Below are 23348 nucleotides of genomic sequence, written 5' to 3'. Positions count from 1 at the left end.
TACCTTGAGCTTCCCTCCAGGGTCAGATTCTCTCGCCCTTAATCTTGTTGTGGAGTATGCGGCTCTTGGGTTTTTAGCCAGAGAGTATTCAAGTTGATCACCTGAGCACACACATTTAAAAAGGTGTCCTAGTTATCCTAGTTCAGCGTTCTTCATTGCAAGGCCCGCGAGCCAGCGGTGGCTCCCATGGGCCCTAAGTGCAGCTCCCTGACTAGTTTGACTAATCCAGGGAAGTTGGGGCGAGAGGGGACAGAGCTATGTGGGGCGAGGAGGGGCTCTCCACATTGGCAGCACAGCCCACCAATCTGGGGAGAGGGGGAAGAGCCCCCTCTCCGCTCTCCATACTTCCGGCCAGGGCCCTGTGAGATGGTGAGTGACACTGGGCAGGTCACCACGCAGGGCGGGGGAGCCAAGGCCAGCAGCTGAGTTACAGCTGGGAGCAGCGGCCACAGAAGCGGGAGAGGCGCTAAAGGAAGCACTTAGCGCTGGCCGGAGCCTCTTTGCCTGCCGGTGACTTGGGGGAGCAGCAGGGCTGCAGCCGACCCCCTGCCCCTGGCAGTGACGTTGCCTTTTGGTGGTGTCGCTGCCTCCCCACCGAGGCTCCCTCTGCCTCCTGCTCACACCTCTTCATGGGGGATCTCAGCAGAGGGAGCGAAACCACCAGGAGGCAACAGCGCTGCAGGGGTGGTGGCTGCAGCCTTGCTGCTCCCCAAGTCATCTGGAGGCAGAGGGGGCAGCTCTTCCCCCTCTCCCTGGCAGGGTGGGCTGCGCTGCCCACATGGAGAGCCCCTCTTCTCTCCACAGCTCCTTTCCCCCTTGCATGGAGGGGCCACCCTCACCCCAACTTTCCTTCCAGGTCAGAGGGGGAAAATTCCTGGGACCCTCCCAACCCCCTGGGGATTAAGCCCAGGTGCGCCCCTGGCTGCTGCGAGGGAGGGACCGGACCTGGGCTGGGGGATGGACTGAAGCACCGGGCTGATCCCTCGGCACAGTGGAAAACACGTCTCGGGGCTGGGCTGCTGAGCAGAGTTGGGCAGGGACCAGCCTGACCCAGCTGGGACAAGGAGGCATTGTGGTTTGGCTGTAGAGGGGAGAGCAGACAATGGGAAAGGAAGGGGGGGGGGAAAGGACCTGAGGGGAGGGGGCCAAGTGGGAGCTGGGGTGGAGCGTGGGCAGGGCCTCAGGGAGGGGCGGGGCAGGGAGGTGGCCCAGCCCAGCCTCCCCAAAGGCAGGAGTCACCAGCTCTCACACTGAAGGTTTTTTGCCAAAAGTGGCCCCTGCTTGAAAAATGGTGACGATCACTGTCCTAGTTATTTCCTAGTCACCTATTTCCTATCCCTCTTAGGCATTTTACTGTAATCTTTCCATTATGTGTTTCTTTAATGTTTCATAGATTGCTTCACAAGTGGACCCAGAACTAGAAAGTTCAAGGACTATTCAGCTCTGGGGTTTTGATTTGGGCCCACAGGTGCCCACTTTATGTCATGGACATTGTAAAGTGTCATTTATTTTCCATAAACTGAACCTAACTGTATCTTCAAAACAGGCGTCCTAGTCTTAATAAAAGTCTCATGTCCCTCCTGGGCTTTTCCCAGCTCCCTGCCCCATGTACAGGACAGTCGCCACGGGGCACTCCCCAGGGTCTTCCTCTTGCTCTAGAGTCCTCTCTCAGGCAGAGAGAGTCCCTCATCTGCTCTCTGAGCCAGGTTTCTTTCCTCTAGGGCGCAAATGGGGTTCAGCCCACCAGTCAGAGGTTTATTGGCCTCCTTCCTCTTAAAGGGCCAGTGCTGCCCTGTGACAACATCCCTAATCGATTCAGATACTTTCGCATTTTCAGATCCTTAGATCTTTGAGAATGCTGAAACTTTGGGGTTGCAGAACTCCTCTTTAGAGTGAACAGTGGAAAAAAAACTTTTTCATGTTCCAGGTTTCTTTTATTTTCCCTTCAAAATGAATATGACCTTAAATGAATATAATACTTTTCAGTACTAAAAATACAGATCTGATCTGAATAAGTTAGTGTTCACAAAAATACAGAAAAAAATTAATTGGTTACTTTTAGAATGTATTTATACTTTATACATATTTATATAATTATAGAATATCGTTATACAGAAGCAAAAAATGGGAAGTATCCAGTTGAAAACATAGATCTGAGCAGTTTTATAGAACAATGTTAAGTAGTGCAGCAAAAGAAATTAAATATTTTTCAATTTCCAGTTACTTGAAGACTGTCACTATAACTTAAGTAATTTACAAATCTTATTAGGGCACAATAAACTGCAGAGATTGTGTACCCAATGATTGGATCCAACATATATGAATGCAGCTGTATGCAGGAGAGCTAAATTGCAACTCTCACACATTCTCACACACTATTGCTATAGCAACAAAGTAAGAATTGCCAAGGTCTGTCTTCCTTGTGTTCACACCTGCAGTTTTCTTTCAGGTGAAACAAAATGCCTTTCCAAATTGGAAATATAGTGTAATGGTTAGGAGGTTGGTTGGGTTTTTGTTTTGTTTTTGTTGTGTTTTACTAATTAAAATTCAGAAGTCGGAAAGCATTAGGTGAAATCATTTGCTATCATAGTGTCCATTTGTCATACAATCCAACATTGTGCAGCTCCTTCCACATAATTAATCTTTGCAAATTGGTATGAGCAGGAGAAGAAATTCTCTGTGGGCAGCATTGTATAACTTGTGTGTGTTTTTCTCCTCATTCCTACTAGAGTTTAGATGCCACAGCATAAGCATGCTATAAAAATCAATCAAAATAACATTTCAGAGTTATTATTTCTTTGTAAAATGTGTGTGTGTATATATATATATATACTGCACATTGTGATCTATATTGTGTCCCTGATTATTAGGAGCTCTTTGAATCAAAGTGCTGAGAATCCATATTGAATCCATATCAACTTTATTGAGCGTGCCTTATAATAATATTAGTTTGCATTTATATAGTGCTTTCTGGAGCAGATTTAGTCTTAGCTCTTGCTTTGTACTAGTGGAAGGGGGCAGCTGAGGATTCCCTTCCAGAGCAAGAGGGCATGGCACAGCATGTAGCGCTTTTCCCGATCCCTGGTTGGTACAAAAGTTCCTTTGGGACCACTGCAGAAGAGTAATTTCAAGCAGGCTTAGCGTTGGGTGCTGTTTCAGCTTCCTGGCTGACCCACGATCAGGAGAGGGGAATAGTGGCTTCAAGGTAACTTTCCCCTGTATCCTACTTTCCTTGGCTGCACTAATTATGAATTCAGTATATATACTGAGGTGGACACTTAGGGGTCATTCTGTTCTTCAGTTGATCTGAAGTCCTTGTGATGGTTCTGCAGGGGACCTCCCTGGAACATTACAATATCTGGACTCAATCCTGCAATTTTGGCTCAAGGAAGTAGTTCTACTGAAATCAGTGAGATTACTTGCTTGAGTAATGGTTGCAGTATCAGTTCCTCACTTATATCAATGTCTTTAAAAGCCAGGCATTGTGGTGAGTGCTCCTCATCCCAATCTCACCTCCAGCTCCTTAGCTCAGTCCTCCCCAACCGTACCCGCACTCAGCTTCATGTCCCAACCCCCTATATTCCAGTCCCAGTTGTTCCCTGCAGCAATTGCAGAAAAAGGTCTTCTCAGCCCTGGCATTCCTGGGATGAAGTACTCATGGATTCTGCTAAGCATGTGCAAAGTGAAAAATATTATAGGCTCATAGCTTGGCCAAATTTGGTGGATTTTCATCTATGACATCAAGGTGACACACAGCCTGTCTACCAAACTTCAAGCCCTTACTCCAAATCATGAAGGTGTTCAAACTTCTCAATGAAACAGCTGTAATAATTTTCTTAACATTGCAAAACAGCATGTTTTTTCCTAAATCTCCTTCTGAGAAATGATTAAACCATTTTATTTGAAACATAATAAAAAAAACCACCCAGCATGGAAAATTTCAGCCCAAACAGTTAGTCTGATAAAATTATAAACTGTAAACTATGTCTTTATAATAGAAAGTGTTTGGCAACCCTAACTATAGGCATTGCTACCTGTTCCACCTATAATGTTTATTGAAATCTCTGTACAAAGGTGCTGACTGAAAGAAACATTTATTAGTCAAACTGTGACCATAGTTTTTAATTTCCTCCTATTTTATATTCAAACTGAATATTTCTTTTTCAGGAAAACTCAAGCCTGGATACCACCCAGTGGTATATAGGATCTTGAAGGCCAAATGATGCAATTTAATGTGTACATGTACCTCCAAATAAAGTCAATAGGAGCAGCTCCTGGACACACAATGGTTAAATTTGGTTCCATGCTGGTTTTCCAACAGTTTATTTTACCTGTGAATAGTTAATGAAATTATTTTGTAAAAAAGAGAGTAGAGCTGGGGTTTTATATGTTTGTTTTTAGGTCATTATGAAATTAAACTAACAAATCCAAACATGGGTGTGAAAACACTACAGTAGCCAGGCCATTGAATCAAATATGTGCATCACCAAAGTGGTAGCTCTAATGAAGATTCTACTTCTTACTGGAAGTCAGTTAGACAGATTCTTCTTTCAATGCATGTATGTCTAACTTTCATTAGTTTTAATGTGAGTTTTACACATTCAGAAAGTAGCTCCAGAGAGCACTCTCTTGCCCATTGCTATTGATAAGTATTTTCCTGAATATCTGCACCAGTTCTTGAATTTGATATTTGGATTTGTTGCACTGCAAACATCACCAGAGATTCAAAGTATGCTGGAACAGTGGGCTGTTTCACTGAATGCTTATTTTCAATAATGGATTTCTACTGCTCAGTATTGTAAGAGTTCACATTTCTAAGAGTTACTGGCATGTCAGCATCAATTTCCTTTTGACTGTTGGTGTGGTAGAGAGACTCTGTGCAAGCCAAGACTTGGGCTGTGATGGTTGGGGGACAGAATGTGGTCAGGAGAGCAATTAGCTAGGAAGATTCAGCACATCTCTTCAGCCAGTAACAGGATTTAAAATGTTTCCTCCCAACCCCAGGTGTAAAATCTCAGGAAAGATTGGCAATGGTAATACTGCCTGTCTTCCATCTGGATGAATTCCCATGCCAGGGGATGGTACAAATGATAGTACTTTGCTCACCTTCCTGTGACTAGCTTAGTTTTTCTGACCCAAGAAGAGTGAGATCCATCCACCACCTTTGTTACTACCATATTCCCTTCTCTGGCAGAGTACTGCTTCACTCATAGGTAAACAATCACATATATTATGCTTGGTTATACATAAAACTAAACCTCCATTCACATGGTGTGGGGGAGCTAGTGTTCATATTCTATATTGTAGCAGATTCCATGCTGAAGTACAGTATATGACACACCGACCATTTGTTCCCCTCTACACTGACTGTTTTTCTTTCATTACCTAATTGACTCTAATTGATCATGGCATTCATAAAAATAGCTGCAAAGGGGATATGAAAAGTTTTGCAATAGGTTTTATGCATCTTTCAAACTACAATTAAATGTGTTCCTAATGTGGCCAAAGGTCAATATGATTGTTTAGGCTGGTAGAATTCATAGGCTGTTCATTCCCAGGTGCAGATTTTTTTATTTCATAGACATGTATTATTTTGTACTGAGAAGTTTAAATTGTTTAAGCAAACCTTTTTCCCTTGAAGATTATGAGGTCAATGGGAGTGGAAGGTGCTTATTACTTTGCAGGCAGCGCTCACCATTTTGTGTGGTAGCTCATTCCTATTCAAGCCAACAGCAAAACTCTCATTGGTTTCAGTGGAGGAACATAGTCTGATGTAGCACAACAAAAAAGTCAGGTGTGTTCATCGTGAGTAGAACAGGTAAGTACTGTAATTGTATAAAATAGATGGAAGCATGCTCAAAGTTAGTACATTCTCACTCTGTTTTATATGTATTTCCAAGCAAACAATAGCTTCTTTCCTTTCTATAATTTCTTGTGTCCTAAATTTGGGTAGACCTGTATCTTGAGTCAAATTTTTGGGATGTAACTCCCAATTTCCATTATTCACTTTTCTTTCTTTCTTTTTTTCTTTCTGTATGATTTTTTTTTTTTTTTTTTTTTGTAGCATGACTGGGAGAATTAAAACCAACCAAGAAAAATGAAACTTACAAGGTTAAAAATGTTAAAATTAAAACAAAAACAAAAACCCACTGTCAGTGAGGGAGGTTTTAGAAGATGGATACAAATTGAGTGAATTTCATGTTTCCAAAATTCAGCGATATCTGTGACTTACAATGCATAAGGCAGTAAAATAAATTAATTGATCTACTTTCACTGCTGTAATTTTGGACTTTAATAAGCAATTACTTTATGGGTAACAAAAAAAAAAAAAGGCTGTGAAAGTCTCTGCTGTGCTGTGCGAGTTCAGAATTAATGAAGGCCAGCACGTCTGCTTCAGCAAAAGAAAAGTCTAAAAATATAATGATACCAGAACATGCAAACATAATGCCAGGGCACATTGCTCTTAGACTTGGAGCCAAAGTGTGTGTCGTGCTCTAAAGAGAGCATTTAAATTTTCTTTCAGCCGTAGTGTATTTCATATATTTTCAGTTTAATTTAAATTTTAAACAACTGCATAATCTAACTTTATTACTCCTACTTTTATTATTTATTATTCAATGATGCAGTACGAAGTGTGAGAAAAGAAAGAAATTAACACCAATTTTCTGAAGAAGATTCCAAAGAGAAAGCATAAGTGATTTTTAAGGGTTTGTATACTAATCATCACTTGTTTTGTACCTATCCCAGTATATCTGGAGAAATGAAGTAGGGGATGGATGAACCAAGGAAAGGTTCAGCCTCTGATCAAAATGATCCATGATAACAAAATCTGAGATCACAGAATGAAATCAGTGTCAAATCTGATGTATGAAAACAAAAATAGCACAAGAAATCTATGAATCTAAAAGTGAGTTGGAAGGGAAAGCTACATATCATTCATTAGCTATTCTTCACACTTCCCTACCTTTCATGGGTGTTGGGAACATAAATACACCAAAGATTGTGAGGTGCTCAGCTACTGCAGCCATGGAGGCCATATAAGTACCTTAGATAGACAGAATAGACACCTAGCTATCCAGTAGTTGTTATTTATTAGGTGCCAATGATGTACTCAGAGTTGCACAAGGTTGGCATAAATGTCTGCTTTGTGTCAGATAATTCACATTCGTATAGCATCTCCCATCCTGATTGGACACCAAGCACTCCAGAGGCTTTGAGCAAATTCTAAACACCACCCTGAGCAAGTTCAGCTTTGCACTGTCCCAGTGGGCGCTCTGGGAGGGATTGTACTTCTTGCAGGCGTGCGTTCCATCCATCAGTTCCCTGGCATGCCAGGAAGTCTGTATCCTGGGGAACTGTGCAGCAAGCTCCCTTCCTGTGGCTAGCCAGCTCTATGTTTACAAAGGGAGAGTGGCACCATACCATGACCTGCTCCAAGCCCCTGCGGACACATGAAGGGAGCAGTTTCTGCACTCTGGCTCAAGGATTACAGTTAGCCCTGACCTTTAGACGAGTTATGCATGTTCCCTCCCTCCAACCACATAAACAGGAGAGAGAGAAACAACCTGGCCCACTGTACCTAGGGACTTACCTCTGGCATGTTGCACAGCAGTTATCAGCAGGACCACACATAACAGTTTTTAGGAAGGAGAGTGAAAAATAGTCTGTCCAATTGAATCTGCAGTAGAAAACTGACGACAGCAATGCCAAACAGCACCATATTGCTGCATTGGTCCAGTGCTCACGCAGAAGATAAAGTGCTCGCTACTGATCCACAAGCACACATCGTATGACATCACTGATTAGATCTGCTACCCAAATAAAAATCTGACCTGACACAATTTAACTTACAGGAGATGATCACAGCCCAAGAAGCATGGCTGCAAAACATACAAAAAAATTAACACCTACACTTACGTGCATTATCACTATACTGTGTTGTTCACTGTGGTGATAAGAAACCTCAGCTATAGTAAATTATCATAGTCATTTTACAGAAAGGAACAACAGCTAATTTACAACTCCTTTAATGTTATGTGATAAGGACAAAGCTAAATGTCTCATTATTATCCCTTACAACTTAGCAACAATGACTAATGAAAGATACATTGAAGAAGTTGGATGAATTTTCATCAGTTGCCTAATGAGGAGATCCACAGAAAAAGAGTTCAGTTGGTTAATTTTCTAGCCCTCAGGCCCTGCATGGTTCGAGAACAGGAGGAGAAAAGAGACAGGAAAAGAAATAATAAATACAGATTTTCTCTGTCCTCCAGGAAATTAAAATTGTCCAAACGTTGAGATCTAGGGACAAGATCCACTAGAAAATCATTTGGATTTTACAAAAATCTTTTAGATGCATCTGTCATCAATATTTTAACTTTAAAAAGATTAGCTTTAGTATACAGTGCTGCCTGACTTGCTGTCCAAATAAAAAACTGCAACTGTACCAACATTTGAAGTTTCTAAGCTTTTTATTTTTGCTTTTCCCAGACAAGATGGATGGTTCTGAGGCTTTGTTCAAAGCAATTCACTTCACATTCTGAGTGTAAATGAAAGCCATGCAGTTCTGTAGACATTATTTTATAAAAAGAAAAATATAAATCATTTTGTAAAAAACCATTTTTGCAAAACAATAAAAAGTAGTGTAGCATTTTCCCATCTATTCATGGGATTTCATGCCTCCGGGAATGTAGATGTTTTTGAAATTTTTGGGAATGGGGGAACGACACTGCACATTATTTGCAGCGATGCAAATTCACGTTGTGAATTTTGAACAAGCTAGAGAAGAAGGACACTTAGTCTAATCAAGTATAAGTACAGAAATGGGAGCCAGTTCTGAGGTTGCTCTGATTTGCTCTGGGAAGCAAACCTGCCAACTGCCAGCTCTGAAGATGTAAAGATGATGTACAGCCTGCCCCCAACCTTCTCTGGGATCCTTAGAGTTTCACAAAACCAGTGGCTTTGTTTGGTGAAATCAGTATTTGCCCATCATACTTTAAAACGTTGATGCTTTTCATTAATAAGAACATATTACTCTTCAGCTTTTTGTCATTCTACTGATGCCACATGCTCTCAAGTGAAATGAGCATAACAGAATGCTGTGTTGTATGCTATATTGTATTCATTTACTGAAAGCCAATTTTGAAAAGAATGTATGTTTTTTCTTCAGTTATTTTATTTTCTCCTTACAGGATAATATTATTTTAACAGTTAATAGAATAAATTATTAATTTGTGTATATGCTTTTTAATATCAATTTCTAGAAACATCACTTCCCAACAGAGTAAGCATGAGAAAAGACTTTTCATATGAGGGTAGACTAGTTTAAATTGATGTGGATGTATTTGTTTGACCTATTGCAGGTTAAATACAAATTTAGAGACCCTTTTTCAAATGGGATGTCATCTAGAGCTATATTACTGCTAGATCATTGCTGTGTCTTTCTCAGCAGACTGCCTTATTGTGTGGAAGGTTATAAACACCAGGGAGAACTAGCTGAAGAATAGGATTGATTAATGTGACATATTTGAGTTTCTTTTCACAACTGTCTCAACAGCCAGTCATACAGTTCAACTTCATACAGAGTAAATTAAATTTAAATTACACAGGCTTGGCTAGAAAATTGCTCAGCTAATCCAGTCCCAAAAATGAAATTTGATTTTTTTCCACATGAACTCTTTCCTGATTTTTCATACCCTGTTGTTTCTGCCAGCATTCCTATTGGTTTAGGTTATTTTATTCCACGTTTAAAAAAATTTTTTTTTAAATCTATATCAGTTTTCAGTAAAGTCATTTACTTCTTAAAAGTTAAATGTGTACAAAAAGAAAGAAACAACTACACTAAACATTGAACAATTATTTCTTCTGTAAATATGACTGTATTTGGGAAAAAATCTATATTTGCAATAGCTAATTAAAAAGATAGCAGCATCTATCTCTGGGTCTTCTCAATCCTTTATTTATATCTTGGTTCTAGGTCTATACTTTTTTCTTGTTAAGTTAAAGCAGCCCTCCATGTCTAAAAATCAATTGCAACTAATTTTAGTGGACCGATGCACAAGTATTTTAATATGCTTTCCCAGGAAAAAATGATGTGATAGTGTGAACGGATCTGATAAGTAATAATTGGGCAAAAGGAGAGAGATATAATTAGAAGAGGTTTAATTCCCCAGCCCTACCTTGGAAAGCATGTTTTCTGATGGTCCCTTGTCTATAGTCATAAGAATATAAGAATGGCCATACTGGGTCAGACCAATGGTCCATCTAGCCCCATTACATGTTTTAATGATTGGACAATTCACATTAGTGGTTTCATGCTCTAGATAATACTTAGTCCTGCCATAAGTGCAGGAGACTGAACTAGATGACCTCTTGAGGTTCCTTCCAGTCCTACAATTCTGTGATTCTATGATTTTTAATCATATTTCTTTGGTACATTCAGGTCTTAACATGATCCATGCTAAAAATGAACGAAATGGCATGCTTTTTAACCCAATCATGCAAAGCTTCAGAAGACTAGTTTAGTGAAAAAATGATCATAGAATCATGGAAATGTAGGACTAGAAGAGACCTTGAAAGGTCATCTAGTTCAGTCCCCTGTACTGAGGCAGGACTACATGTTATCCAGACCAACCCTGACAGGTGTTTGTCTAATCTGTTCTAAAAAACCTCTAATGGCAGAGACGCCATAACCTCACTAAGTAACTTGTCCCAGTGCTTAACTACCTTGACAGTTAGGAAGTTTTTCCTAATGTCTAACCTAAATCTCCCTTGCTTCAATTTAAGCCAATTACTTCTTGTCCTGTCCTCAGTGGTTAAGGAGAATAATTCATCACCTTCCTCTTTATAACAACCTTTTATGTACTTGAAAATTGTTATCATGTCCCCCCTCAGACTTCTCTTCTCCAGACTAACAAACCCAACTTTTCAATCTTTCCTCATAGATAGTGTTTTCTAGACCTTTAATCATTTGTGTTGCTCTTCTCTGGACTTTCTTCAATTTGTCCACATCTTGCCTGAAGTATGGTGTCCACAACTGGAAACTGTACTCCAGTTGAGGCCTTATCAGTGCTGAATAAAGTGAAACAATTACTTCCTGGGTTTTTCTTACGGCATTCATGCTAATACTTCCCAGAATGAGGTTTTCTTTGTTTTGCTTTTTTACATTGTTGGCCCATATTTAGTTTGTGATCCACCATAACCCCCAGATACTTTTCTGCATTATTCCTTCCTAGGTAGTCATTTCCCATTTTGTATTTCTGCAATTGATTATTCCTTTCTAAGAGTAGTACTTTGCATTTGTCCTTTGTGAATTTCATCCTATTTAATTCAGAGCATTCCTCCAGTTTCTCAAGATCATTTTGAATTCTAATCCTCTCCTCTAAAGCAGTTGTAACCCCACCCAGCTTGATATCATCCACAAACTTTATCCATATACTTTCTGTGCCATTATCCAACTCATTCATGAAGCTATTTAAAAGAACCGGACCCAGAACAGATCCCTGCAGGCCCCCACTCGACATGCCGTTCCAGCTCACTTGTGAACCATTGATAACTATTTTCTGAGTATGGTTTTCCAGCCAGTTGTGCACCCATCTTAAATAGTAGGTTCATCTAGGCTATGTTTCCCTAGCTTACTTATGAGAAAGTCATGTGAAAGACTATCAAAAGGCTTACTAAAGTCAAGATATTTCACATGTGCTGTTTCTGCCCATTCACAGGCTTGTTACCCTGTCAAAGAACGATTTTAGGTTGATTTTACATTGTTTGTTCTTGACAAATCCATGTTGACTGTTACTTATCATGTTATTATCTTCTAAGTGCTTACTAATTGATGGTTTGGTTATTTGCTCCATCATCTTTTTGGGTACTGAAGTTAAGATGGCTGATTATAATTCCCCATGTTGTCCTTATTCCCCTTTTAACAGTAGGTACTATGTTTCCCCTTTTCCAGTCCTCTGGTATCTCTCTCGTCCTGCACAAATTCTCCTTAAAGAGAATTGCTAATGGCCCAGTGATTTCTTCATCCATTTCCTTAAGTATTCTAGGATGTATTTCATCAGGCCTTGCTGACTTGAAGACATCTAATTTGTCTAAGGTCTTGTCTACACTACAGAGTTTTATTGATGCACGTTATGCCGATGATCAAAAAGGGCTAAATTACATTGCTTGTGCATGTTCACACAATGTCCTTCTCTTGGTGGAGCACGTCCACAGTTGGTGCTCTAGCATTGACAGTGAGAGCAGTGCATTGTGGGTAGCTATCCCACTATGCAACTCACCACCTTCTGCAGCTAGGAGTTGTAGGAAGGCAGAGTGGATCGTAGTGCATCACAGGTGTGGACTCAACATCCCATGATGCAGTCTTTTCCATCCTATCATTCCATAGGTTTCCAACTGCGTTTCAAGGCATTTTTCAATGGCCCCTGTTTACTGTGCACTTACTGTTTTGTCTCTGAAAGGAAGGATCCTGCACTACTCTCCACTGTTGTGGTCACTGTTATGAACACAACATGGCTGATCATGTAATATATCATGAACTCCCAATCTGAACAGGAGTAAAAGGTACCTGACTTTCTGTGTGCCATGGAAAGAATCAACACCAGATTACTTTTGGCATTCACGGAACCGATGCTCATGGTGGACTGTTGCTTTTGGGCTCAGGAAACAAGCACTGGGTGGTGGGATCGCATCTTTATGCAGGTCTAGTATGAAGAGCAGTGGCTGCAGAATTTTCAGATGCAGAAAGCCACCTTCCTGGAACTGGGTATGGAGCTTGCCCCAGCACTCAGGCACAAGGACACCAAAATGAAAGCTGGCCTCTTGATGGAGAAGTGCTTGGTGATTGTTGTGTGGAAGCTGGCAACTCCAGACTGCTACCAGTTGGTCACAAATCAGTTTGGAGTCAGAAGGTCCACCTTTGGGGCTGTGTTAACACAAATGTGCAGAGCCATTAATCACATTCTGTTATGAAGGACTGTGACTTCTAGAATGTGTGTGAAATAGTGGATGGCTTTGCAGCAATGGGATTCCCTAACTGCGGTGAGGCGATAGATGGCACGCATATCTTAATATTGGCCCCGGACCATCTTGCAATGGAGTATATCAATAAAAAAGGGCACTTCTCTATAATATTGCAGGCACTTGGGGATTGCTGTGGGCGTTTCACTGACATTGATGCAAGGTGGTCAGGGAAGATGCATGATATATACATCTTCAGGAAGACTGGACTTTACAGAAAGCTGCAAGCAGAGACTTTCTTTCCAGACCAGAAGATTCCAATGGGGAATGTTGAAATGTCCATAGTGATCCTGGGAGACCCACTGTACCCCTTACTCCCATGGCTCATAAAGCCTTATATGCGAAACCTGGACAGAAGCGAGGAGCATTTCAACAATAGGCTGAGCAGATGCAGAATGACCGTAGAATATGCATTTGGCAGATTAAAAGCATGCTGGTACTGCCTTTATGGCAGGTCAGACCTAAATGAGGAAAATATTCCCATGGTCATAGCAGCCTGTTGTGTGCTCCATAATATTTGTGAGGCTAAAAGTGAAAAGTTTCACCTGGGGTGGAGCATGGTGGCAGATTGCCTGGTGGTTGATTTTGAGCAGCCAGATACCAGGGCCATTAGTGGGGCACAGTGGGGAGCTGTTTGAATCAGGGAGGCCTTGGGGCACCATTTTGACCATGTCTTTCTATACAGCACTCCACCATGCTTTGTTAACTTGCTGCCTTGCATAAAAATTGTGATGATTCCTGACCATGATGTGTAGTCAGCAAATGATCCAGTTACCACAGTGTATTAATTTCAGCAGCAACCACCATGTGTAGAAGACAAATAAAGACTGATTATCTTTCAGAGAGCATATGTTTATTACATACCAATTAACACACACAAAACACTTAGTGGGAAAGGAGATAACAGTGAAGGTAAGCAGGGTAAGCTCTCCTATCTGTGTGTAAATCCAGCTATCATTTTGGAAGCTGTCTGAAGGGGTGAAGTGAATGGGGTACTGAGACAGGTTGGAGAGTTGAAAGGAATGTATGGGAGGAGTAGAAATCACGCATGATTCTGCCTTCAGCATGATTAGGGACTTCAACATCACTATTTGGTCCCTCATCACTTGTGTCATTCATTCCTGGCTCTCTTTCCTGTCCTGCCTGTCTATTTATAATTTTCATTTAAAATCTCTTTCAATGCCCTGCATTCTTGTTTTTGGGCCTCTAAAGTTTGGGCACCTCTCAAAATACGTCACTCTTGCTCCTGCTCAGTCACTTCCTTATCTGGCGGAGGTGCTCTGCCATTGTATAAGGGGTTTCCCTGAAGGACACATCTGCAGAAGCACGAGAAACAATAAACAGAAGAATGATCCTTAGTGCACTCACAACATCAAATCATTAAAGTAAAATACACCTCTTTTTAAATATGAATCAGTTTCTCACTGTCCCTTGGCAAGCACAGCTCGGCAAACACCCTAAACATGGTGAGTTCAGCCTAGGGAAGTGGTGGCTGCTCAAGATGGGGCAAAGGGTCTATGTGGTTTTGTGAGAGGATCACTGCAGGTGACTAAGGACAAAGTTGAAAATTCTGCCACCATTTTCTACAGTTGGGGGGGAGGGGGTTGTCATAGAAGCCGATATGCAAGGGTGCATGTCCTGCATGCGAGCAGTTTCAGACCAGGTCCATATGCTGCTCGCCTGTGTACCGCTTTGGTCCCGGCACAAGTGATTGGTGCCAGAAATTTTCCTACAACAGGAGAAGGAACAAAGCAGCTCTGCCAAGGAACCTTCAGCAGAGCATTGGAGAGTACCTCCAGGAAAGTTTTCTAGTGTGCATTAATGCTGGGACTGGCTCGAACCCTCTGAGGTTGAGAAGAGGTCCTGGCTCCCCACAATACTGGATGACCCTGTCACCTGTCCCATCTCGTCCCTCAACTCAACCTCCTTGTCCGTGATTTCGTCTTTGGGGTTGAGTTTACTCTCCGCTGTCACCAGCCCCGCCGAAGTATCCATGAGGTTCTTTGTGATGGAGGATGGCGTCCAGCTCCTTATAGAAGTGGCAGGTCTTCAGTGCAGCACCAGAGCAATGGTTTGATTCCCTCACCTTCTAATACGCCTGCCTCAGCTCCTTGATCTTCACATGGCACTGATGCATGTCCTGTTCTTAACCCTTCTCCATCATGCTGCAAGTAATCTGACCATAGGTATCCAAGTTCCTATGGCTGGAGCGGAGCTGGGATTGCACAGCCTCCTCTCCCAATATACTCAGCAGATCCAACAGCTCCCGTGTACTCCAAGCAGGAGAGCATTTGCTGCATGAAGCTGCCATGGTCAGCTGGGAAGATGTCATGTGTGCTCTCCCTGCCGAGCAAACAGGAAGTGGAATTTCAAAAACTCCCAAGCCTTTAAACGGGGAAGGAGTGGATGCCTGTGTATGTGAGTGCAGGGCAGCAGAGTTCAAACTGCTGACCAGAGTGGACAGGATGGGCATTGTGGAACACCTCCTAGAGGCCATTTACGGCAATATAACCAAGCGCAATGTCTACCCTGACATTTTGTTGATATAACTTTGTTACAGAAAGCTTTACAACTCTCGTCAAGGTGGTTTTATTTTTTCAGAAAAGCAGGAGAGTTTTGTTGGCAGAAGAAGCATTGTAGTGTGTACACCTCCAGTTTTGTCAATGAAAGCTGACTTTTGCCGACAAAACGCTGTAGTGTAGACAATGCCTAAGTAATTTTTAACTTGTTCTTATCCTATCTTAGCCTCCGATCCTACCCCATTTATACTGATGTTCACTATGTTAGTCTTCCAATCACTGCTAACTTTTTTGGTGAAAACTGGGTGGGGGGGGGAAGGCATTTAACATTTCCACCAGTGCCGTGTTTTCTGTTATTGTCTTTCCTTCCTCATTGAGTAATGGGTCTACCCTGCCCCTGGTCTTCCTCTTGCTTCTTCCTTACTTCCAGATCCCTGTAGGCACTTCTGAACTGCTCGGGGTCATACCTTGCAGTCTCATTAGTGCCCACATGGATGAACAAAATGGGGTAGTAGTCAGAGGGCTGGCTGATCCTCAGCAATCCTTCCACAATGTCTTGGATACAGGCTCCTGGCAGGCAGCACACATCCCGGGATGCCGGGTCAGGCCTGCAGATGGATGCCTCTGTCTCCCTTAGATGGCAGTCACCAACTACCACCACACTTTGTTGCCTCTTGGGAGTGGTGGCTTTGATCTTATCAGCCTTGGAGGGTACATGGCTTCTCCTTCTCCACTTTGGGGGGGAGATTCCTCATCCCTTGATGCCAGGGCAGCATACTGGTTTTTTGTCTCAATGGACCATAGTTTGGGAGCAGGGGTGGAGCACTGCCTGCTGCCAGAAGTAACAGCATCCAGGTTCCTTCCTGTGACTGAGCAGTATCCCCCTCCCCTGATGGTGCTACTGCACTCTTCTCCAGCTGGATTTCTTCTTCAATCTTTGAGGTCTCCATATGCATGTTTTCAACCAAATCTTCCTGTACACAGATGCTCCTCAGCCAAGCCACCTCCTCCTGTAGCTCTTCCACCTGCCTCCTGAGAGATCCTACCAGTAGGCACCCCTCACACTGGATGGTCCCCCCAGCCTGTCTTTCTGTGATGGGGTAATGCAGGCCACTGTCCCTGCATTTCCACACCGGGATCTGGGTAAGGCATCATGGTTGGGTTCTCTGTCTGGACGCAGAGGGGGAGCCAGGAGCAATGTTGGCACTGGTGACGTGGCCTTTCCAAACTATGCTGATTTTAGTCTTTCTTCCTCCTACAAACTCCCCTGTTCACTGTATAAGCAACTTCATATTATTACTTCATCCCCAGTCTCTTTGTTCAACCTAGTGTTAGCTAAGTATTATAAAAAAAGAGTCTCATGTCATCAACATTCAATGGCCAGCAACCCAATGGCCGGAGCCCATGAAACTTCTTGATATTTATCCACTGCTGTAGAGTCTGTTATTGTATCTAATGCCACAAGTAAACCATAATTATTTGAGCTGGAAAAACTGGCCACCAGCTTCCTTTGAAACGATCACCATTCTCTTCCCCAAGCAAGATTGCAGCTGGATGACATTTTGTATTTCCACTGTGGTAACTAAGAACCAAATCCTCTAACCTTTCTTGTTGCAAGCAGTCCTTGCTTATGTAGATAATCATATAGACTTCAGAGAGATTACTCACATAAGTAAGTAAGGGTCAGAGCCTAAATATGGAGTTATTCCTCAACTTCCAAGCTTTACAATGTTTGATTTTTGCCCATTTTTATATAGGTCTGGTAATTGTGAAGGTTTCTGACCATCTTTTTTTTTAAATGTCACAAATGTCCAACTTTTTACATAACCAGACATCACAAACTAAACTCTATCTTAAACACTGCACGAGTCATTTACATTAAATTCTCCAAAATATATGGTAATTCACAAAGCGGGAAAAAAATTGTAATGAAGAGAAATCAGGGTTGGCCTTTTAGGATGTACACCTGCCATTTAAAAACAAAAAATCTCTTACAAGTAGATTATCACTGTTAAAATGAATTGAACAATTCACCCAAGAGACATGCTAATCTGATTTCATATTATGATGACACCAGTTTTAATATTATCCTATTAGAGACTAACTGCAAATAGGGAGGATTTTGCTCTGATTTTTAAATCCTTGTTTAATGAAAATGCTTGATGCAGCTGTCCTGTAAATTGGTAACGTTTATCCTGGGTGCTAAAAAAAGGGCAATTCATTTTGGAAAACTGATTTATTTTAACTCTCTTTGTCCACATTAAAAATCATCAGAAAAAGGCAATATACAGTAAATTAAATGTATACCTATTACTTTATCTGTTGTTATTTATCTGGAACTTTTAGCAGTCTTAGAACTGTAGAACTAAATCCTATTGTCTTTATTTAGGCAAACCTCCCATTGAAGAAAATGGGAGGTTTACTGGAGAAAGGACTAGTATTCGCTTATGGTATTTTATTTTTGTGTGTTCTTCATATTCTGTATTACTAGAGCTAATGTTTAATCCAGGTTAAAAATGCCTTCTGTGCTTCACCAGTATTCATCGCTAGCTTTGGGCAATGCCACTCCTCTTTCCTTGCCCTCTCTTTGTACACAATGTTGGGTTTTTGTTTTTATGACAGCTAATTGATATTTCAACTGCAAATATTTTGGAACTATTTTTATGAAGAAAAAAAGTCTCACATCATTTTGCCCCTCCTACCCTCAGTCCAATCCTGGTATGTGAGTCAGTGCTTTTAAAGCAGCATTGTTACACAATCAGTTATACACTTAGTGTTGACTTGAATATTCAGCAGTTGTAGTGAGGCCTTTCTTGGCATATATGCTGGGTTGAATGTTGTATTTTAAAAGAAAATTGAGCATTCAGCTGTTTACGTACAATAGAATCAAGAACACCCCTTTGTGCTCATAGATGGACTCCATAAGTGGCCAAGAGCCAGAATTTTCATAGATTTCTATTAAATACACTCAGTAATTCTCCCTTCATATATAAGGTTCCAATACATTATAACAAAAATGTATATTATCAATACATTTTGATCTTGGTAAGTAAATATGCAGAAAAAATCCTCGTTATTTCAGATGCAAAAGGAATAAAATCCCATTGGCAGCTGGAATTCTTTTTGATAATTTCAGGTACATTGCAAACTATAGAAGCAGAGTTAAGGTCACCTAAGCATATTTCACTCTGCCCTTGCAGCCCTACCCTCAGATCAACCAGAGACTGTGAGACAATTTTATCCATCCATCACACAGTTTCATGTGAGTCATACAGTGATTGCTCAGATTATGACCTTGTTTACATACATGCATAGTCCATGCCAAAAGACATACTTTAACAATTACTGATTAAACCAGTGGTATAGTGAAGAATCTCATTTTCGGCTACATATTAAGATTCCATCTCTCGCTACTTGTACAAATGTAATTAGACCCAGAGTTACCGTTTTGCATCAAAATGATATATAGAAACTTCCTAGTCATGCAATTTATGGGTCTTAGTTAGAAAGAACAAAGGTTAGAATGTGGCAAAGTGTCATACTTCACACCACAGATATATGTATATATAACTTTTCAATTTTCCATCTGCAGACTGCACAAAGAGAATGTCTTCAATGTTACGAGTAGAAAGAAAGATGAAGAGATGAGATTATGTGGACACAACTAAGAATGTTAGATTGACTCACACTGATTTTCCATCATTTTCAGTTTTGTTTCTTAAAGCAGTAGCTTAACTTTTTATTTCCCTGCTTTTAAGGTTGGTTTGTTTTCAGCTGTGGAGTCCTCTTAGATCAAATTTCAAAAATGGAGGGATATAATATGCAACCTTAAATTGTCTCAATAAATGTTTTTTTGCCTGGGAATTTATTAGGACATTTGTAACCATCTTTGGCTACAGTTCTATTTCTTTTCTATATAGTATAGAAAAAAGACTCCATGTCTCTCACCCTTCCTATATCTGCCAGTCTTTTTGCCAATCTCATAAATTTACAATGTGTTTCGCCCTGAGGAAGGGTGGTTTTGTGCTTTAGGCACTGGACTATAATGTCTTCCATATACCTCTTGTGTGACTTTGGGTCAGCCACTTAATCTCCCTGTGCTTCAGTCCTCCACCTGTTAAATGAGGATAATAGCACTCCCCTATCTCACAAGAGTGTTGTAAGCATACATTCCCTAATATTTGTGAGGCACATCAAAGAAAAGCCTATGATAATAAATATTCTTTGCTGTAAAACTTCAGTTGAAAGATTAACATTGCTAAACAGCTGTAGAGAAATAAAAGTGTTACATCAAAGTGATATTCCTCATAGGTTTCAATATGAATACATTTTGCACCTCACAGTTAGGGTAAATACCATACAGGACCATAGGAATGGCTATATTCCAGCTGCATCCTGGGGTCCATGTAGTCCGGTAACCTATTTCCAACTGTGGCCAATACCAAATGTTTCATGGGAAGGTACAAGTAACCTTGAAATGGACAGTTATGGAATAACTTGATGATAGAGAAAATGCCTTCTTACCCACGTCACTAAGGGCTTGCCTACGCTGCAATGAGACACCCACGGCTGGCCCATGCCAGCTGACTTGGGCTCGCAGGTCTTGCATTAAGAGGCTGTCTAAGTGCAATGTAGGCCAGGGGTTCTCAACCTTTTTCTTTCTGGGGCCCCCCAACATGCTATAAAATCTCCAGGGCCTGGGGAAGACAGGGGCATGTGCTGGTGTTTGAGAGTCTGGCTGCCGGGCGGGTTGAGGGGACCCTCAGGCATAGGCGTAGTTTGAATTCCATGCGGGGGAAGGACCCAGGAGGGCTGGAGACCCAGGAGAGCCACCTCTACCTCCTGATGCACCTCGGTAGGCCACCCAGCCTGTCTGGGTTGGAGTGGGGGGCACAACCAAAAATTATAACTCAAAGGAGAGGGAGCTCAGCTCAAAAAGTTTGAAAACCACTCTGGGTGTAGGCAGGAGGTAGCTAGGGGCTGTGTGCTGGGATGGCTGGCACCCCTCTGCGGTCACTGCTCCCTGAGTGCTCTGCCAGCCCTGGAGCCAGGTCTCCCTGCCCGGGCAGCTCTTACCGACTGCATGAGCAGTCAAAGGGGGCTGGGAGCTAAGGAGGGAGAGGAGGAAGTAGGTGTGTATGTGTGTGGATCTGCCCCTGGGACTGACCCACTCTGGTTAGGGCACTGCAGTTTGGAGGGGCAATGTCCCCCCATGTCTCCCTCCAACTCTGCCCATGTGTTTGGGGCTTCTGCCCTAAGGGGTGCCAGGGCTTGGGGCTTGCGTACCCTCTGATATGGACAGCCCAGGACAGCCGCAGGTTTTTAATTGCAGTGTAGACATACCCTTAGTGTTTTATTTCAGAATATATATACCCTTTAAGGATATACCCCTTATTTACTTCTTCCCTTTCTAATGAAACACTGGATGTTCTCATCAGGTTTATAAACATCTATTAGTTTTTTAGTCCAACTAAGTTCTTGGACACGGTAATTGTATAAAGAAGTATTTCTCTTTATCAGTTTTTAACTTGTTGGTTTTCAGTTTAATTGAATGCCCTCTTGTTGTTATACTATAAGAGGGTAAATAGGAATGTCCCACTCAGTAGTTTGTACACCTTTGTCATGGAACCTCTTATTTGTCTCCTCTGCAAATTAAATAGTCCCAATCTATTCAGTCTTTTCCTATGGAATTCTTTAATGTCTCTAATAATTTTGGTCCCCCATATCTGGAACCCTTCTGTTTTTGCTCCATCCTTTTTTAACTATATTTATCAGAAGTAGCTACAGTATTCACTTTTAGGGTGTACCACACATTTATATAAGAGAGTCTGATATTTTCAATGTTATTTTCTAACCCATTCTTCATACATACCCTATCATTTTGTTTGCTTTTATGACCACAGCTATATATTGAGCATATGTTTTCATGAAGCTGTCTACAGATGATGCCCAGGTCTTTTTCCTGAGCGATTATAAATATTTTGTAGCAGTTGATATGGTAAAATGCAAGTATAATAGTTGCTGGAAAACTATTGATGCACCTCTGATGGTGTCTGCAACTACAAAAAAATTTAACATGCTCTGTTTTGGCTAAGATTTATGTCCCCAGTCTTTTCTGTATATATTCATAGTTTATATGTTGGACATAGAGAGGAGAGAATAACATCTAAATGCAAGTATTCTGTCCCTCCATGTTCTCATTCTTGTTAGAACAAAATGGCTGAAGAGAGTTTTCATGAAATTTTCAGTTGCCTGCTTTTGGTATTTGACACAATCCTTTGAAAAATGACACCAGTGTATAGAAAAACAAGCTGCATTATAATATAAATGGAGAGTATTTTTGTAGCATAAAATATTAAGACTGAAATACTCATCCATTTAGGACTTTACATAAATCTGAGTGATAGCAGAAATGCTAATGAGCACACGCTGGCTCAGTTTAAGTGAATCTACTTGACTTTGTTTTCTTTACAGACCACAGATGACATCCTGGTGGCCTCGGCTGAATGTCCCAGTGATGACGAGGATATTGATCCCTGTGAGCCGAGCTCAGGTGGGTTAGGTTAGTCAACTTTTTTATTCCTTTCTTTTATTTCATATTTGCATGCTGGCAAATCTTTTTGTAAGCCGTGGGTAGGGATTGGTTCAGGGGCCTTCATTAATGCATATAGCCAGTTCTCTCTGTTGGCAAGGAGACAAATTGCAAAGCTAGCTGATGGGAGCAAAGTGTTGGTACTCCTGACCTGAACAGCCTTAACAATTTGGTAAGGACCTGAGGCCAGATTCAGTAGTACTCTCGGTTGCTCATGTGTACATGTGTGAATATATATATATATATATATATATATATATATATATATATATATATATATATATATATATATAAAATGAGGTTAAATAATATATTCCTTCTCCAAAAAGCAAAATGTTTGCCACAGTTTTGAAAGAAACAAACCCCTTGGTGAATTTATTTTAAAAAGGAATATTATAGCCCATACCTTAAAAATAATCCAGCTGTCAAATTGAAGTAATGTGAACTTTTTCCTTGAATGTGGTGGGTGTGAGTTGTTCTTTTATCATCTTTTTCTGAATGGATGCTTGATTGTTCAGTATTTATCACAGCTCTGATTATTAACTGCAACTATGTATTGGTTGCATTTAACTTGTCAGTCTCCTTAAATGGCTTGATAATATCTCAGTTTAGTTATCTGAAGAAAAACTGGTGAAAATTTGTAAGTGACTACTAAGTGCAATCTAAGTGCAAACAAAGGAAACTTGAACAATGGCCTGCATATTAAGCTGAGCAACCACAAGGGGCACTTCATCTTCAGTGCATAAGAAAAACCACATAGAAATCATAATTATTATATTTCTTCAACCTAGCAGACTTTTATGTCTGATCGAAAGTGACAGGCCAGATTTGGCCTCAGACGTAGATTGAAGTCAAATAGAGCCACATGCTCTTGTTCAAGGGAAGTTTCATTAAAGGTGAATGAGGTTGTAGCCTGTCCTAGTGAATGGTTGTCATAGTCATCTTCTTCCTGGGTAGTCAGTGGGAAGATTGACCCTGTGGAATGACAGGCTAGGCCATTAAAGAACTTGTACCTGACAGGTTAGTCTGCTAAAGTTTAAAGCTTTAAGACACCCTTGATCACAGTTTCTATCCCCTTAAAGGATTCTGAGTTATGTTAAGGAACACCAGTCCCTGACAAGGGAGATGAAATGCCAAGGCTAAAGTTTTAGTACTTTCCTACTGGTCAACACATCAGCTTGAAAATTCCTGCTCTTTTCAGAACAGTATTTTACTTG

The 23348-nt window shown here is 41.1% G+C and overlaps 1 protein-coding gene across 7 annotated transcripts in view; it reads left to right on the top strand.

Annotated features, from left to right (window-relative positions):
* NRXN1 (neurexin 1) overlaps positions 1-23348 on the top strand; it is a 753679-nt gene that overhangs the window by 709473 nt on the left and 20858 nt on the right. For 5 of the 7 annotated variants that reach the window (XM_067565125.1, XM_067565119.1, XM_067565121.1 and 2 more), the window contains one exon: positions 22014-22101. In XM_067565125.1, the coding sequence (XP_067421226.1) occupies positions 22014-22101 (88 nt within the window). The remainder of the gene's footprint in view (positions 1-22013; positions 22102-23348) is intronic. The other 2 variants (XM_067565120.1, XM_067565122.1) reach the window with 1 other exon arrangement.

The sequence above is a fragment of the Emydura macquarii genome, unplaced genomic scaffold, assembly GCF_026122565.2.
Source record: "Emydura macquarii macquarii isolate MOO-44397 ecotype Brisbane River unplaced genomic scaffold, CSIRO-AGI_Emac_v2 contig_2676, whole genome shotgun sequence".
Taxonomy (NCBI): Eukaryota; Metazoa; Chordata; order Testudines; family Chelidae; genus Emydura; species Emydura macquarii.
This window is presented reverse-complemented; position numbering and strand designations above follow the sequence as displayed.